Source organism: Platichthys flesus, chromosome 12 (assembly GCF_949316205.1).
Source record: "Platichthys flesus chromosome 12, fPlaFle2.1, whole genome shotgun sequence".
Taxonomy (NCBI): Eukaryota; Metazoa; Chordata; class Actinopteri; order Pleuronectiformes; family Pleuronectidae; genus Platichthys; species Platichthys flesus.
In genome coordinates, this window is record NC_084956.1 from 490374 (window position 1) to 509657 (window position 19284).

The window sequence follows — 19284 nt, forward strand, 5'->3', positions numbered from 1 at the left end:
ACATTTGATGATCTGAAAATGAGAATATATGACTTTATATATGTTAAAAAAATCTCCCAGGTTCCCTGAACTACTCACCTCCTGTGTGTCTGTGTGTGTGCATAGTTACATCATGCTTCTGTCTGCACCAATTGTGTTGTGTGTGTTTTGTACGACAGTGTGCACTTATGGTGTTGTCTTTTGGGTTTTGTTTGCTTGTGTGTCCCTGTTGTGTTGTGTTGTGTTGTGTGTGACCTCTTGTCGGTGTCGCAGCTGCAGCGTCAGGTCTCCTAGAATCTGACTCAGCGTCGCTCTCACTGCCGTGTTGATGCTGCGCTGGTGACAGCTGGACAGGTAGGTCTCGATACACACCTGCAGACACACACACACACACACACACACAATGAGGTCTTCTGTTTGTCTGACCCTCAGAAACAGTCATGACGCACAGTCTGCACACAGACACACACTGATCTATCAGAGAGTTTCCATGGCGTCACACAGTAACCACAGTGACCAGACTGAGGGGGGGGGGGATCTTTGTGAACGTTGGACTGTAAATCATAATTCAACTACAAATATTAACTTTTCAAGGATGTTTAAAGACTCTAGTGATAAAAAATAATTTATTATTAATATAATATTTGATGAATATGTTAAGTTCAGTACTGAAACATCACAGATCCTAGCAGACACAAATTAGAGGATGTTTCACTCCTTTTTTTTTCTTCTTTTCTGTTCCGACCAATCACAGATCAATGCATCATCAGGAGGAGGAGCCTTCTGCAGTTTAACCATAGTGTGTGTGTATGTGTGAGTCCACCAATCAGTCGAACCGTCTGTAAATCTGTTTTCATAAACTTCCTCAAACACTCTCACCAGCAGCTGAGTTAGGATTCAGTATTCAGCAGAGCATCATGTGATAAGTGTGGATGAAGCCGAGGCGTGGGGGGCGGAGTCTCACCTCAGCGATCCTCAGGATGGAGTCTCCGTTAATGTCAAAGTTCGGTGAGTAGGTGATGCAGAGCAGGACCTGGACACACAATCTGTGTGTTAGTACATTTCAACATGTGGTTCCAGTGTCGTGTGGAGGACCTCACTTCCTGTGGCTCGTACCTTCATGACCTCCACCTGCAGGTCTTCATTCAGGGACGGAGTGATTCTGATGGCCTCCAACATCTGGCTGAGCAGCTGCTTCTCCAGGACCTCCACGCCGACCCCGCCCACAAACCTGTCCTCACACAGGAGCTTCTGATTGGACAAAGAGGAAGGAGGTGTCAAAGTGAAATAATGAAGATTCATTTTACTTTCAACTTTCTCAAAAACATAGATTAAGTATAAAAACGGACACGTGAGCGTTTATTGAGAGGTTCCAGGAAATGAAGAGTGAACCCCAGGAAGATGCTTATTACACTGTTTAATGAGGACGTTTATATGTAACCAGCTTTTAATTAAACTGAGTCTTTCCAGAAGACTTCCACTGAAGAACCTCATCATCATCATCATCACTACCATCTGACATCAGACGCCTCGCCAACGAGAACTTGGTGAGGAATCAAACACGTGACGTCTGTTCCACTGGAGATTTAAAGATGATTAAGATGGTTAGTTCAATTCTCTTCAGGTACCTGCATCCCAGTGAGCGCCGTCTGTCCCAGTTTAGTGTTTTTAGACTCCAGAGCCATTTGTAGAGGCAGCAGACAACACTGCCTGAAAACACACACAAAACAAACACACAACTTGAGAAACCAGTTACAGCACAGAAAGACACAATCTGCACACGTGTTGAATGTTTGCATGATAACTCGCCAAGCAGCTACTCTGACACGCCCCCTAACAAAACAGGTGAAGTGAGAGGAGAAGCCGTCATTTCCTACACAACCTTGAATTGGTTGACCAATCACAACCCAGTGGACCAGCTGGCCAATCAGAAAACACAGAGACTAAACTCTGATGTCACCAGGGAATCACAGTCAAACAACATTACACTGAAATTATCATTAATATTTCATTCTAATCTTCTCTAATATGACAACACAGCTGATTGGATGAATTATTAATGAGTCGAGCCACAGAAACACTGAGGATTTTAGACGCTGATGACAGCTGCTCTACATTTATCTATATTTACATTTTAAATATTTATGATTTAACGCGTGTAAAGCCAGAGTCGTATATAAAGATGATCAGTGACTATATATAAAGATGATCAGTGACTGTATATAAAGATGATCAGTGACTGTATATAAAGATGATCAGTGACTGTATATAAAGATGATCAGTGACTGTATATAAAGATGATCAGTGACTGTATATAAAAATGATCATTGACTGTATATAAAGATGATCACTGACTGTATATAAAGATGATCACTGACTGTATATAAAGATGATCAGTTACTGTATATAAAGATGATCACTGACTGTATATAAAGATGATCACTGACTGTATATAAAGATGATCACTGACTGTATATAAAGATTACATTTCAAGATGATTAGTTACTGTATATAAAGATGATCAGTGACTGTATATAAAGATGATCAGTGACTGTATATAAAAATTATCATTGACTGTATATAAAGATGATCAGTGACTGTATATACAGATGATCAGTGACTGTATATAAAGATGATCACTGACTGTATATACAGATGATTAGTGACTGTATATAAAGATGATGAGTTACTGTATATAAAGATGATCAGTGACTGTATATAAATATGATCAGTGACTGTATATAAAGATGATCACTGACTGTATATAAAGATGATCAGTTACTGTATATAAATATGATCAGTGACTGTATATAAAGATGATCACTGACTGTATATACAGATGATTAGTGACTGTATATAAAGATGATGAGTTACTGTATATAAAGATGATCAGTGACTTTATATACAGACGATCAGTGACTGTATATAAAGATGATCAGTTACTGTATATAAAGATGATCAGTGACTGTATATAAAGAGGATCAGTGACTGTATATAAAGATGATCACTGACTGTATATACAGATGATCAGTGACTGTATATACAGATGATCACTGACTGTATATAAAGATGATCACTGACTGTATATACAGATGATCAGTGACTGTATATAAAGAGGATTAGTGACTGTATATACAGATGATCAGTGACTGTATATAAAGATGATCAGTGACTGTATATAAAGATGATCAGTGACTGTATATACAGATGATCAGTGACTGTATATACAGATGATCACTGACTGTATATACAGATGATCAGTGACTGTATATAAAGATGATCAGTTACTGTATATAAAGATGATCAGTTACTGTATATACAGATGATGAGTTACTGTATATAAAGATGATCAGTGACTGTATATAAAGATGATCACTGACTGTATATATAGATGATCAGTGACTGTATATAAAGATGATCACTGACTGTATATACAGATGATCAGTGACTGTATATACAGATGATGAGTTACTGTATATAAAGATGATCACTGACTGTATATATAGATGATCAGTGACTGTATATACAGATGATGAGTTACTGTATATACAGATGATGAGTTACTGTATATAAAGATGATGAGTTACTGTATATAAAAATGATCAGTGACTGTATATAAAGATGATCACTGACTGTATATACAGATGATCAGTGACTGTATATACAGATGATGAGTTACTGTATATAAAGATGATCAGTGACTGTATATACAGATGATGAGTTACTGTATATAAAGATGATCAGTGACTGTATATACAGATGATGAGTTACTGTATATAAAGATGATCAGTGACTGTATATAAAGATGATCACTGACTGTATATACAGATGATCACTTACTGTATATATAGACTCACCGGAGCTGAGAAGCTGAAGCTCTGGTTGATCCTCTCTGAGTCTCCAGTGTTTCTGAAAGACGAAACAAAGAAAAGGACATTTTAGATTTATTGATTTCTCTACATTGATTTTATTACATTCATTGTCTCCTGAGGTTTCACCCACAGACAAACTCGGCTCGAGTGGAGCTGGTGTTTGTTACAGAAACAGAAGATTCAGTGACTCTGAGATATTTCAGCTTCATTCTGGAGGAGGTGGAGACGTGATGTCATCAATATTTAAACACTTTGGTTCCATAAAGGGACAAACTGGGCTTTTCAGAAGAGAACTGAAATATAAGACGTGGACCAAAACACAACATGAATGACTACTTCTCTGTAAACACAAGGTCCAGTGCTCCTGTGTGTGTGTGTGTGTGTGTGTATGTGTGTGTGTTTGTGTGTGTGTAAGGTGGGACGTCTGGCTTCCATGAGCTGCACCTAGATTGATGTTGTGGGCGTGTCTCTGGACGTTTCACAGTAACCTGTGAATCATTTGATTGGCTGATGAAGACTTTCAGAACGACACTGAAATACAACAACACATCTGATTTTCATACGTCACAACTCAGTTTATATATAAACTCTATGTGTAGAGACACTCAGTGAGTTCAGTGCAGATTAAACCTGTGAGTGTGTAAAGTACATGATATAATATAGTATATAATATATAACTGAGCTGTCGCACTCTTCATCTCTGACGTCAGTGGAAACATAAAGTTCTCTGTCCTCCTGGTGAGGAGGACACCTCTGGTCTGAGACACGTCTCTGAGTCATGAGACGCACAAGTCTTCAGGCTGTTTACACAACTTGACCTTGAAACTCCTGAGGGGACGTGAAGAGTAAACAAACTGGTTCATGTGGAACCAGCTGAGGCTCCTGAACCGTGACCACAGCTTCCTGGGGCCATGTTCTGAATCTATATGTTTTACTTTGGCTGGAGTCTGACTCCGGTTCGAGTCTGTGTTCTTTAAGACTTGTGTGAGTTTAGTGTGCGATCATCGGATGAACACAACAGCACCTGTCCATCTGTCAGAGCGTCTTCTGTCCCGGGACGGGGACTGAAGGTTGTCTCTGGATTTGACATCAACACAGATACGTGTCTGTGAAAGGTTTTTATCAGACGACTTCTAAAAGTCGGTCGAACTCCAGTCGGCAGAAAACAATCTCACAAACTGTTTGGTTTCCTTCTGGCTCGTGACGATGACAATAAGAACACACTGGTATTATAGACTATTTTTTTTAACTGAGCAATAATCCTGTCATACTTCTACAATATAAAACATCTTTTAAAATCACAAATCATTTCAATGATACTGACAGTTTGGATTATTAACATGTCACTTGAATTATATACATTTCTCTATGTGATGATTGCTGTTCAGTGTGAACTGAGGAGCATGACGCTCCGCCCCCTCTTCATGTTGACATTAAAGTTCCATGTGTCGGCCTCGTCCTTCCTGGATCTGTGTGATCTATCTAACCCTAACCTGAAGCGCTGACCGATGATAATTCATTTTAATAAATAAATCACTGACATGAAATTACAGCTTTTCCTCCACTCACTTTTAGATAAACGGAAAATTAACATGAATTATGTGTGTGTCTGTGTGTGAGTGTGTGTCTCTCTCTGTGTGACTGTGAGTTTGTGTGTGTCTCTCTATGTGTGTTATGTGTGTGTGTGTGAGTTTGTGTCTGTCTCTGTGTGTGGGTCTGTGTGTGTGTGTGTGTGTGTGTGCGTATCTGTGTGCGTCTCTGTGTGTGATTGTGCCTCTGTGTGCGTATGTGTTCATTGTGTGTCTGGGATTCTCTGTGTGTGTGTGTGTGTCTGTGTGTGCGTGTAGTAACATCCAGCAGGTGGATGTTGATGATGATGAGGATGAAGATGATGAAGAGCAGCGGACACTCACCGCGGGCGGACACACACGCTTCCCGTATTCCTTTGTGTCTGTGTCCGGTCGCGTCTCTGTGTATTTTCCGGAGGATGTCCTCCATGTCTGCGGCGGTGGTCCCGCGGCTCAGGGCGTGCGGGGCGTGCGGGTCGTGCGGAGCTTGTCTGTTCTCCTGCGGGTTAGCATCGGTGACAGCATCCCTCTAACCCCGCCCCCTTTCTCCACCCTGATGATTCACTGCCCACCAGCAGCCGGGGACGTCACTTCCTGTGGGGGCTGAACCAGGAAGCGCCGGGAGCTTCCGGGTTCAATCCCGGGACCATACTGTACATATATCTATGATACTGTGGACACACTTCCGGTTCTTATTTAGCGCAAATAATCCGGGAAACCTCGCGAGAGATCAGAGTCTCGCGCTAAAAAAACGATTTTCTAAAAACAGGATATTTGGACTCGGGGACCGGAAGGTGGAGGGATCTGCCTTCACAATAAAATACGTTTTACACAAAGAATATAAATAAAATTATTTTATTTTTACATTTATCTTATTTAGTTCACTTATTCTTATTTGGAGTCTCATATAAATGAAATCAGACTGTAATTAAAGATGGACGACATGAAGCCTCCTGATAAACCCTGAGGCTGACTCAGGGTCGGTTAAGTGTGTATGGGTGGGACCTCGATACTCGATCACTACTTACCGGTTATAGAATGACTCCCATGATCCAACGCTCCTTCTCCACATCTACCTAGTGTCAGTACAGGACAGGCAATAATTTAAAAAATCTGTAGAATTGAATTATTAATCGCAGTTGACCAACCCTAGAGGCGCACCTCATCAAAGAGTGCTACACCTTTAATATGGCACAAAGATCCTATAACCTCAGATTGCACATACTACTGTCAGTCACATATCATGTACCTTAAAGGATGAACTTATATATACATTTAGTTTCAGGTCGAAATGAAAGAGCATGAGGATCTTAGTTCTACTGAGCTGGTGGAGGTGAAGCTGCTTGAGAAGCACCTCAGTAAACATCTGTCCTTTTCAAGGGGGATGTGGTCAGTGAGAGATCTGACATGCTGAGAGAAAATCTCCATTTTGAAAACTAAACTCAGAAAAAACACTTTAAAAAAACACTCTAATTTAAAAAAGCTAAAATCCATCACTCACCTGGAAAAAGGTGGCAAAATGCAGTGCACGTTTACGACCGCATGAGGGCGCTACTACATAAGGATTTCCATGGCATTACTATCACAATCAGATTATAATGAAATGACTTTAACCTTCAAAAACGAGGGAAAAGACCCTTCACGGTGTTTTCCTTTAGAAATGAATTGATCACACTTAACACGGATCTGACCTTGATTAGGGTTTGGCATTTAGTTTAGATAGTTGAGGTTAGAGTAAGGGGCTAGAGAATGTATTATGTCAACGAGGGACCTCAGTAGGTTAGAAGATCAAACATGTGTAACATCAACACATGTTACTGACGTGACTTCTTCACCAGAGTCCTGCTGCTCCATCAGATCCAGGATCCCAGCTGCAGCACATCATGGATCCTGATGGTGGATCTCAGACTGTGACCACGGACCATAGCTCCTGACGGTGTCAGCTGATCGAGGACTTTGATCACAACCAGTCTTCTTGATACACAACATGTCTCCTCACATCTTCTACCATCAGGAGCTCCTCAGTTCATCTCCATTTCATCTCCATCACACATGATGTAGAAACACTTTAAACATGAAGACACAAACTGGTTCTTCTCATGTAGTGAGTCCTGTTGTTGTGTTGTTGTGTTGTTGTATTGTGTTCCATCAGCATGTGTGTGTCCTGGGAGAGGATCCTCACATGGGACTGAGCTTCATCACTGATCACTAAGTTTCTGTTTGACTCGTGTTGAGTTAAGAACAGGAAGTTGATCCTTCTAACATCTGTGAGACTAAATGGGAATATGAAACAAACTGGGAATATGAAACAAACTGGGAATATGAGACAGATAATAGGTGATTGATTGATGTGTGTGTGTCTGGCGTGCGTGTTCGTGTGTATGCGTAAGCACATTTAACCGTGCGTAATTACGCACGGTTAAATATGTCCTGTCTCATCCATGCCAGTTAGACTGAGACATTCTTCTCGTTGCCTGTGAACTATGCGTGTGCACGTCTAGACACACACACTCCTCTCCAACATGTCGTTTGGCTTCACGCGTCAACTTTGGCGATGTGTGCGCGCACTGCGTCTTTTGAAGAGTTGCTGCTCCTGTGCGCGTCCAGTGAAAGGTGAATCTTCAGAAGCAGGAAACAAACTGTATTTTGTGGGTCATGTATTTTGGGAATATGCCTGCGGCGCGCACCGTGCGTAATGACGAGACTGCCTGTGAATGGAAGAATCAAGACGCGGAGGCTGCATGAGAGAAAAGGCAGCGGCTCACAGTAGTGTGTCCTGAAGGGGGGGGGGGGGGGGGGGGCTACTCATTCTCCCATCAGCCCGGCACATGTGTGCGGGTCCATGTCACCGCCGCACGCGTCTCCAGCTCCGTGGATGAAAAGAACCGGGCAGCAGCACAATGGATGTTGTTGGAGCGAGTAACGGAACCTTCTCCGGCGGGAACACGAGGTCGTCGTTCACGGTGGAGGAGCGAGCCGGAGACCCCGGGGGCTCCGCCATCAGGATGGTGGCGGAGGCTCTTGCGCCCCGGCTGCTGAAGATTGCGCAGGGCGCCGCGGAGGCTGCAGCGGCGGCGGCGACTTCTCCGTCCTCCTCCAGTCAGCCGCAGGTCATGGAGACGAACGGGACCCGGTGCGGGGAGCAGATCCTGAGCTACGGCCGCGTGGAGAAGGTCTTGATCGGCGCGGTGCTCACCATGCTCACCCTGTCCACCATCTGCGGGAACCTGCTGGTGGTCATCTCCGTGTGCTTCGTGAAGAAGCTGCGGCAGCCCTCCAACTACATGATCGTGTCCCTGGCCGTGGCCGACCTGTCGGTGGCTCTGGCCGTGATGCCGTTCGTCAGCGTCACGGATCTGATCGGGGGTCAGTGGTTCTTCGGTCAGGTCTTCTGTAACGTCTTCATAGCCATGGACGTGATGTGCTGCACCGCGTCCATCATGACTCTGTGTGTGATCAGCATCGACAGGTGAGCTCCACGTGCACCTGGACACGTCATCACTCATCACACCCCTCATCCGGAGCTTTCCTCTGTCCCAGGTCTTTGTCCTCAGATTCTCTCTGAACTGAATCCATGAGGCCGAACATCCAATGATCCTTCACCAGTTTAAAGTTGGATCGTTCCTGAACTCTGATGTTCGACTTCATGTCCATGATGTGACTCTGTGGGTTTTATTCATCACTGAAAGCTTCATTCATCATGTGCATCACTCTCAGCTTCTCTTTCATAAACCTGAACACCTACTGTCCCAGCTGGGGGGGGGGGGGGGGGCACACAGAATGTCAGCACCTTGCTCAAGGGCAGCAGGGTTGATGTCTTTCACTCAGTGGTGTTTCTCTCTGTAGATATCTGGGGATCACCAAACCTCTGACCTACCCCGTCCGGCAGAACGGCTGCTGTATGGCCAAGATGATCGTGTCTGTGTGGCTGCTCTCTGCCTCCATCACCCTCCCCCCTCTGTTCGGGTGGGCGCAGAACGTCAACGATGGCAGAGTCTGCCTGATCAGTCAGGACTTCGGCTACACCGTCTACTCCACGGCTGTGGCCTTCTACATCCCCATGTCGGTGATGCTGATAATGTACTACAGGATTTACAGAGCAGCCAAACTCAGCGCGGCCAAACACACCATCACCGGGTTTCCCAGGGAAGCTGCAGGGCCGGCCCCGAGAGGGGGGCGAGGGGGGCAGGTTCCCCAGCCGCTGGAGTCGGGGGAGACCCTGAGCGTGGAGGGGACGGAGGTGGAGGAGGTGGAGGAGGAGGAGGAGGAGGAGGAGAGCCTGGACTGCACGTCAGCGGCACTGCAGCTGCAGCGGGAGGTGGAGGAGGAGTGCAGCGCGCGAGTGTCCTGCCTCCTCAAGACCGGCGAGCACCACCAGCGCCGGAAAAGGAAAAACCAGTCCATCTTCAAACGGGAGCAGAAGGCCGCCGCCACACTGGGCATCGTGGTCGGGGCCTTCACCTTCTGCTGGCTGCCGTTCTTCTTGGTGTCCACCGCCAGGCCCTTTGTCTGCGGGGTGGAGTGCAGCTGCGTGCCGCTCTGGCTGGAGAGGACTCTGCTGTGGCTCGGTTACGCCAACTCTCTCATCAACCCCTTCATTTACGCCTTCTTCAACCGCGACCTGAGGACCACCTACAGCAACCTGCTGCGCTGCCGCTTCAGGAACATCAACAGGAAGTTGTCGGCGGTGGGAATGCATGAGGCTTTGAAACTGGTGGTGAAACCAGACTCGGACGTGTGACCCCCGCTGGTCCGTCCGTCAGCGTCGCTGCAGAGGACGACCACCAGGGACAAGCTGCACTGTGGCTCCTCCCCTGAACCTGTGCGGGGGGAGGAGCCAGGACGCTGGGATCACATGGCTGCACATCTTTCACTCTGATGACGGAGGGAGAGTTTGACTCACTGCAGATGAACTGTTGTTCACCGTGCTGCGTTCAAACCTCCTCAACAGCCTGATGCATGATATTGTTGCTGAAGTTGGTAGAACTACACACTGACACTACACACACCTTTTCATCTTGTATTTTCATTTTGAGCCAAGGAAAACCTGCCCTCACAAAACGAGAGGAAAAAAGATGGAGTCTTGAGCGTGATTGGTTCTAACAGTTTTTCACCTTGTGTCCACGCTCATCAAGGTGACACTGTGTGTGTCACGGACTCGTAACACAAGTTACAATTAAAACACACCTGACATGTAAGAAATGACACAATCAATCCACCGGGTGTCACTTTATATCTTTGTCTGTAACACTAGTGTTAGAGGTGAATGTGATACAACCTGCTCCTGCTGCCTCCATCCGTTCTAAGATCTAACCTGAGATTCACCTGAACGTCTGCTGGAATCAGAAGTTGATGGAGTCTCAGTTTGAACAGTTTGTGTAGAGCTCTGCAGGAACGAGTTGTGTCTTTGTACTTTCTGCAAGTTGAGTGTGAACTCAAACACATTTGACTTTAAAACATAACAGAGATTTACTTCAGCTTCCAGAGACAATTACCTGCCCCTGCCATAAGAGGGCAGTAAACTATGAAATCATCAGGTCCTTTATAAACCTGGATTAAAACAGAGGCTGTAAATAAAGATGGATGACATCACAGCTCGCCAAAAGTGAGGCTAAATCCTCTTGATCACCCTCTAGTGGCGAGCTGCAGTATATGCCACAGACCCCGCTTTCTTCATACTGAGGTATCAGGATTGGTAGCTGAGACTGATCCGGGATTGGTTGATCACAAGAATGGGCGGGACCCTGATAACATGGCTTCTTGATTGCTACTGCAAATACTCCGAATGATGTCATCACCACAAGAGCTTCATCGCTGGAGGACGTGTCTTATCGCCGTTGGGTTTTTACGTTAAATAAAGTAAAAACCATCATTAGACTGACACTGTCAGACCGACACTAAGAGGAGGAGCTTCCACAGAAGAGCTCAGCGACCAATCAGATAAGAACGAGCTGATTGACAGATATAGAGAGAAGCAGCAGATTGTTCATTTCAACAGTTTCATTGATAAATAACTGAAAGTCTTAAGGACAGGTTTAAACTGTTTGTTTAATTAATATTAATGAGATGTAACATTCAAAACCAAACAATTCCTTCAGTCTCTGGAAAAAGATTTTCTAAAATCAGGTATTTGCTCTCACATCAGACCTGATGATGGGCTTTGATTGACAGCAGCCCGACTCCTCCCCCTGAGAAACGTGACGTGGAAACATAAAGTCAGAAAAACAACTCTGTTCAAACTGAAACTGTCAGAATCAATCTTCACCGGCTGATTAAGAAAATAATTAATCTGTTATTAGAATCCCTGTCAATCACTTCTAATGAGATTCATTATTTAATTGACTAATCTTTATTGACAGTTATTCTAAATCTTCTGAGGTGTGGAACTCACTCTGCTGTTAACGAGTTCTACGTGAGGTCAAAGGTCAGCTCGGAGCACGAGTCGTTCACAAGCTCCTCCCACTGAGACTCACAGCTGAAGGCACAGGTTCACTTTGAGATGCATATTAAAATGACGATTGATTAGAAGCTGGTGAGACAAGAGGAGATGCTCTACAGCCTGTGGAGGCTCAGTACCAGCTGGGACCTGCTCAGGCCTGTGTCTGGCACTGTGTTAATATTCATGTGAAGAGCGATTAGAGAAAAAGAGGTTTTAATTCTCATGATTCTACAGTGTTGTTGTTATTGTTGTAGTTGTTGTTGTTGTCTTTAATACTTCCAGGATACACAGACTGTATACCGATCCACCAGTGTTAGAACGTCTGCTCGGACACGGAATCTCTTTATTCATAAATTGTGTGCTAAAATATTCCCAGATAATTAACTTTGGAGCTGATTGGTCAAAGGTCAGATTTCAAGGTCAACAAAAATATGTACAGAAACACTTGTTTCATAATTTCCTCAGATTAAATCCTGAATGAGCAAGAAGACGTTTGAAAGAAGAGAAATCCCCTGAGTGGACTACACAGTGAATCTTTCTGAAGGAACTGAAACCAGGAAATAAATGTCTGGTACTCACGCCCCCCCCTCCACCCCCCCCCCCCCCCCCCCCTGGGGAAGGGCTTTGTTTTGGAGGTGGAAACCATGAGAGGATTATAACTAATTAGAATGGTCACAAGGTCACTTTGACCATGTGACCATTCTAATTAGTTATAATCCAAGTGAATGATGGTTAGTCTGTTCTGATCTATAGTCAAATCTATGATCATTAAACTCTGTCACTGAAGCAGATGATTCATTTTGAACATTTGGTTTGAGTGTGGTCTGAAAGTTCTGGAACCAGATGTCAAAGTGGATCAGAGATTCTAAGACCCCGACCTGCTTCTGTGAGGCCGGGCTCCAGTAAAGTAAACTTCTGGGTTTCGAACCTGTGACTCGGGGCCAGCGAGCTGTTTCTGAGCATTTCATCACTTTTTATAAAGCACTGGACCCAGGGGGGACCTAGACTGGGATTACGCACTGCTAACTGGGAGGGGGCGGAGTCAACAGCTTTCAAAGGCTGTTAACCAACATGCGTGTAGTTCTGGACAGTGATGTACATATATGATAATTAAAAGAGAAGGGAGGGGCCTCACTGGTTCCTGGTGACCACAACAGCCAATAAACCACAGACACAGCACAGACCCACAAACAGGATCTGCAAAGTGTCTTTGAACCAATCAAATCATCAGATTCTCTGCAGATGATTCCTGTGCACGAGTCGGACACGTTGCTGCTTCGGTCCTGGTGAAACTCACAGTCACTCACGTCTTAAACAACAGACACGTTTTATGACATATGAAACCACCGAGCTGCTCCTGTGGGATTTCTGTTTAACACGTTTATCATATTCTGCTGCGATAAAAACTCAAGTGACTGGAAATCCTCTTTTATCGACTCCACGCAGGAACCAACGGGTCCAAACAGACTCACAACTGAAAAGATCACAATCAAACAAAGATTTAAGCAGATCGGGACAATGTTGTGTCTCTAAGTCGGGGGTGTCCAAACTACGGCCCTCAATTTTTTTTTTTAATTAAAGTTTTTCGGGGGGAAACCAACAAATTAGTAGCCCTTAAATGGCACTTAATTATAGCACTTTGTAGTTTTGCTCAAGTTTTGAAGAAATTGTACTTTCTTGATTCTTGTGGTTCTGGACTTGTACCCTTGAATGCACTTATTGGATAAAAGCGTCAGCTAAATGAAATGTAATGTGATGGACCATGGCCCACTGTATTGCAGCTGTCCCTCAGAACGCCCCCCTCCCCCCCCCCCCCAACAGTCCTCTCCAGTGCAGGGGGGCGTGGCGGCGTGGGTGGCCCAGACTTCGTATTTTTTTCTATGGCCCTCGGGATAAAAAGTTTGGACACCCTGCTCTAAGTCAAAGTGCTCAACACGGTGGGGACGTATTGTCCTGTGAGGAGACTTCACCTGTCTGAAATGTGTGTGCAGTTCTATCAGTTGTGTCTGACGAGCAAATGTGTGTTTGCTCAGATGATTCAATAAAAACAGCTGATGAACGTCTTCTCTGTGTCACTTCCTGTTTCCATCAGTGCAGTGGTAAATATTAAAGCTTATATTTGTCATAATGTGATTCATACATCATGTGTTAAAGATGAAGGCCCGGAGCAGTCACAGCTTCTGATGCTTTGACTGATTTCTACAGACAGAAGACGTCAGTTTAACTGAGGCAGCATCAGAGCAGAGAGAAAAGACGTCTTCAAATGACTTGTCCCCAACGTGGAAGCAGAGGACAAGACGACCTGAGGAAGACAAAGAGAAGAACAGAGACTGATAAACACGAGAGAGGACGAGAGACAAGTGAGACGCATTAGAGACAGGTGAAGACGACAAGGACAAAGGTAGGAAATAAAGTCAAGGAGCAGAACATCTAAAGTAAAACAGGAAACCAAACTCAGACACAACTGAAAAATGTCCATAAGGCAAAGAAAGAGCTCAGAGACATGACAGGGACAGAAGTTGTTGAACATCACTGTTCCTCGAAAAAAAAGATCAGACGACAAACAACTCTTTGTTTCTTTGGAAAACGCTAAAAATAAACTGTATCAGCATTTCTAAAAATATCTGATCTGCACTTTATTCTGAGAGACTTCAGATGATGAAGCAGAACTGAACCTGAGACTGTGACACTGAACATTTACACTCAGTTCTCTGCCTTAACCGGACCTGGGATCAGTCTAATGGAGGGAGTCGGATCACAGACAGATCAAAGAGAACTTAGCTGTCACTCATAAGGAAAGCATACGAGTCAGCAGGAACCTCACCTGCACGAGGATCAGCTGTTTGTGTTGGTGCAGATTCCAGAGTTTAACTGGACTCACACAGATCATCCAGTGTTTGAGTTACACACAAAGATTGACATTTGATAAATTTAAAACTGCCTATTTAGCAGCCATTTTAATTCAAATTAGCCAAACTATTTTGATGACAATTTATTGAGATCAGATTTCTGGTCTCCCTCTAAATGTATTGATCTTCTGATGAAAAATGTTTGTGGCTAAAATCCCAAAGTAATGAAACTCTAGTTGTGTATCTGTGAAGAGACGCTGTGATCCAGTAACAACACGTTGTCGTCTCACAGCAGTGATATGTCTTCTGAAGATTCTCACTCAGGCGTCTGTGAAGACACCAGTTCTCCTCCTGGAGATCGATGAGTCATCGCTTTGATGTAGAAATGTGATTTAAATCTTTGTCATTATTTAATCAAGTGAGACTAGATGTAAAATGTGTGAATGTGATTGTGTAGAGAGTCGAGTGAGGAGACGACAGAACTGAGAGTGTTTCTGTGATCGACTCGTTCTGATCCTCAGAAGGACACGATGACTTCATGTCCCAAAACTGGGACATCCGCTTTCACTGCGACCTAAAGCCCTCGCTGAGCTGCCAGATACTGATCCACCGCTGCAGCAGGTCACATGACAACACATGCTCATGTTGACATGTGTGTTACTACACCGAGCAGTGACATGCAAAGGCTGCATGATTAGTTTTCTTTGACAGAAATGGAGGTCACACGTGACGGAGGAGGGACTCAACACAACTCTCTGCAGTGTGTTAGTATGAGCTGTCAATCAATCCCACAGAGCGTCCTCACCTGACAGAGCGACGGCTCAAAGTCACTGAGTCACAGAGTGAGCAACAAGCACAGCTCCAGCTCATCAGCCTCAGAGAGCTGGAGGGGCCAGAAGAGCTCAGAGCTGAACAACACAAATCATCTGCAGCAAGAACACACACGGAAACATCTCTGACAACAAACAAACAACAAACAAACAACAAACAAATAAACAAATCAACCTGCAGCAAGAACACACACGGAAACATCTCTGACAACATACAAACAACAAACAAACAACAAACAAACAAACAAATCAACCTGCAGCAAGAACACACACGGAAACATCTCTGACAACATACAAACAACAAACAAACAAACAAACAAATCAACCTGCAGCAAGAACACACACAGAAACATCTCTGACAACATACAAACAACAAACAAACAAACAAACAAATCAACCTGCAGCAAGAAGACACACGGAAACATCTCTGACAACATACAAACAACAAACAAACAACAAACAAACAAACAAACAAATCAACCTGCAGCAAGAACACACACAGAAACATCTCTGACAACATACAAACAACAAACAAACAAACAAACAAATCAACCTGCAGCAAGAAGACACACGGAAACATCTCTGACAACATACAAACAACAAACAAACAACAAACAAACAAACAAACAAATCAACCTGCAGCAAGAAGACACACAGAAACATCTCTGACAACATACAAACAACAAACAAACAAACAAATAAATCAACCTGCAGCAAGAAGACACACGGAAACATCTCTGACAACATACAAACAACAAACAAACAACAAACAAACAAACAAACAAATCAACCTGCAGCAAGAACACACACGGAAACATCTCTGACAACATGTGACATGTTGGAGAACACACAATGTTTCAATGTTAAAGAAAATCATACAAAACTCAAATGAAGTGGAAATCCCTTCAGTAGTTTGTGTGTTATCCTACTGACAAACAAACAAACAAGAAAACAAACAAACAAACAAATCAACAATGGTGTTTAGTTTCTTTCTTTTTGCTCCTGTTTTCTCAAGTTGACTCTTGGTTCAATAAACACACACACATGGACACACACACACACACACAAACACACACACACACACACAAACATACACACACACACATGCACACACACACATGCACACACACACATGCACACGCACACACTTGTGTTACTGAGGAGAATATTTTACCTCCTCCAGCAGTCAAACCAGCAACCCTGTGTCACTCCTGGTGTCTTGCTCAAGGACACATGGGCGATGAAGGACACAGCTTCCTGTCCCCACGCTGCAAGAACCTCCCTGAAGGACAGATGTGTTTTTATTGACCAGAATGCACCTGTGATGGAGGCCGCGCTGCCTTCATAGACTGTTTATATGAAGGTTCACATTCAGACTGAGATTCACCAGGAGAGAGGACGAAGAAGATGAGCCTCTACAGGGAGGAAGAGGAGGAAGAGGAGGAAGAGGAGGAGGACGAGGAAGACAAAGGGAATTCTGAGTTGTGAAGATTTAGTTTCTGTGACAGTGAAGAAGTGAGTGGTGCCGGATGTCTGGTGAGGAGGAGGAGGAGGAGGAGGAGGAGGAGGAGAGAGGACGTACTAACAGAGACAGACAGATGGAGAGCAAAGAGGAAGAAGTGAAAGCTGGTGATAAAGGAGTGGGAGGTGGAGAAAGTAGGGAGAATAAGAAGTGCTGGGTGGAAAAGAGGAGAGAGAGAGAGAGAGAGAGAGGGAGGGAGGGAGGAGAGATGAATGGGCGATGGAGGGATGAAGAGGGAGAAGTGGTGGATGAAACTCTCTGCTCTGAATCACATTCCTCTTTTCCTTCCACACATTTGACTTCTTTATCTTCTTCCTCCGTCTCATTCACTCACTTCCCTCCTCACTCAGTCTCTGGTGTCACATTCTGTCTCCTTTATTCAGGAGCCGTTTCCACATCTGTTACTCTTTGTGTTACTCTTTGTGTTACTCTTTGTGTTCTTTGTGTTCTCTTGGTCCATGAATCATTTCTACATCCTGTTCGTCTTCACGCAGCAGACGCTCTGCACTGAGGACTCAGTTAAAGGAATGACACTAATCCCATTAGCTGCTGCAGGAGTGAAGACAGCAGAGGCCTCAGGAAGAAGTTCCATCCTGATGAGTGGCCCCATGTAGGAGGGAGAGGACACTGAAGAGAGGACACTGAAGAGAGGACACTGAAGAGAGGACACTGAAGAGAGGACACTGAAGAGAGGACACTGAAGAGAGGACGATGAAGAGAGGACACTGAAGAGAGGCCGATGAAGAGAGGACACTGAAGAGAGGACACTGAAGAGAGGACGATGAAGAGAGGACACTGAAGAGAGGACGATGAAGAGAGGACACTGAAGAGAGGACGATGAAGAGAGGCCGATGAAGAGAGGACACTGAAGAGAGGACAATGAAGAGAGGACACTGAAGAGAGGACGATGAAGAGAGGACACTGAAGAGAGGCCGATGAAGAGAGGACACTGAAGAGAGGCCGATGAAGAGAGGACACTGAAGAGAGGACACTGAAGAGAGGACGATGAAGAGAGGACACTGAAGAGAGGACGATGAAGAGAGGACACTGAAGAGAGGACGATGAAGAGAGGACACTGAAGAGAGGACGATGAAGAGAGGACACTGAAGAGAGGACGATGAAGAGAGGACGCTGAAGAGAGGACACTGAAGAGAGGACGATGAAGAGAGGACGCTGAAGAGAGGACACTGAAGAGAGGACGATGAAGAGAGGACACTGAAGAGAGGACGCTGAAGAGAGGACGATGAAGAGAGGACAATGAAGAGAGGACGATGAAGAGAGGACACTGAAGAGAGGCCACTGAAGAGAGGACGATGAAGAGAGGACGATGAAGAGAGGACGCTGAAGAGAGGACACTGAAGAGAGGACGATGAAGAGAGGACACTGAAGAGAGGACGCTGAAGAGAGGACGATGAAGAGAGGACAATGAAGAGAGGACGATGAAGAGAGGACGATGAAGAGAGGACGCTGAAGAGAGGACACTGAAGAGAGGACACTGAAGAGAGGATGATGAAGAGAGGACGATGAAGAGAGGACGCTGAAGAGAGGACACTGAAGAGAGGACACTGAAGAGAGGACACTGAAGAGAGGATGATGAAGAGAGGACACTGAAGAGAGGACACTGAAGAGAGGACACTGAAGAGAGGACGCTGAAGAGAGGCCGATGAAGAGAGGACACTGAAGAGAGGACACTGAAGAGAGGACACTGAAGAGAGGCCGGTCTCTCGAGTGTAAAACAATAACCTGCCTCTAAGTGCGGATCAGAGTTGAAGCAGAGGTTGAGAGGAAGTGTGAAGAAGAATTAAGAGTTTGACTGGAAGTGAATTAACTCATCTGCTGTCGGAGTCTGGAGGAAAATTACAACTGAAAACTGCTTTAAAAACAGAAGCAACGTTCAAAGTCAAGTTTCCAGTTAAAAGACAGAATCCTCTTTTTCCCTCTGCAGACGAACGTGAACCTGAAACATGAGAAACGACTCCTGAGCTGTGAGCCACCTGAAGGACCTTCGACCAGCACAGAGAAGGATTCAGTCTTTATATAGGTTTTCACCCTGTCCATTGTTTGTTTGTTTGTTTGTTGTTTGTTTGCTACAGGACAGATTTCCAGAGAACCAGGTGGTTGGATGGGAAACAGCAGGAACTGACTCCAGAATGTTTCTCTTACAGTTCTCCAGCGTGTGAAACCAACCTGTGTTCATTGGCTTGTTCTCAGAACCTCTGAGACAC

At 44.6% G+C, this 19284-nt stretch overlaps 2 protein-coding genes across 3 annotated transcripts in view; one reads left to right on the forward strand and one right to left on the reverse strand.

Moving 5' to 3' along the window:
- The window catches only part of arfgef3 (ARFGEF family member 3), a 28314-nt gene extending 22379 nt beyond the window's left edge, over nt 1–5935 (reverse strand). For both annotated transcript variants that reach the window (XM_062400326.1, XM_062400325.1), the window contains exons 1-6: nt 5765–5935; nt 3837–3888; nt 1608–1689; nt 1096–1230; nt 944–1012; nt 235–351 (exon numbers count right to left, since the gene is read on the reverse strand). In XM_062400326.1, coding sequence (XP_062256310.1) covers nt 235–351; nt 944–1012; nt 1096–1230; nt 1608–1689; nt 3837–3888; nt 5765–5849 — 540 coding nt within the window. In that variant the 5' untranslated portion in view covers nt 5850–5935. The remainder of the gene's footprint in view (nt 1–234; nt 352–943; nt 1013–1095; nt 1231–1607; nt 1690–3836; nt 3889–5764) is intronic.
- A 2466-nt stretch (nt 5936–8401) lies between these two features.
- Nucleotides 8402–12371, forward strand: LOC133965792 (5-hydroxytryptamine receptor 7-like). The gene is made up of 3 exons (XM_062400340.1): nt 8402–8888; nt 9266–9569; nt 9687–12371. The coding sequence occupies exons 1-3, from the start codon at nt 8425–8427 to the stop codon at nt 10158–10160; spliced, it is 1242 nt and encodes a 413-aa protein (XP_062256324.1). The 5' UTR covers nt 8402–8424; the 3' UTR covers nt 10161–12371.
- Nucleotides 12372–19284: the final 6913 nt, after the last annotated feature.

What these genes read in the sequence shown, in the direction of transcription:
- LOC133965792 (XM_062400340.1), top strand. Translation starts at nt 8,425, where the DNA reads ATGGTGGCGGAGGCTCTTGCGCCCCGGCTGCTGAAGATTGCGCAGGGC. An exon ending in TGTGTGATCAGCATCGACAG is followed by an intron (nt 8,889 to 9,265) that starts GTGAGCTCCACG and finishes TTCTCTCTGTAG; the next exon opens with ATATCTGGGGATCACCAAAC. An exon ending in TCACCGGGTTTCCCAGGGAA is followed by an intron (nt 9,570 to 9,686) that starts GCTGCAGGGCCG and finishes GAGGAGGAGGAG; the next exon opens with GAGGAGGAGAGCCTGGACTG.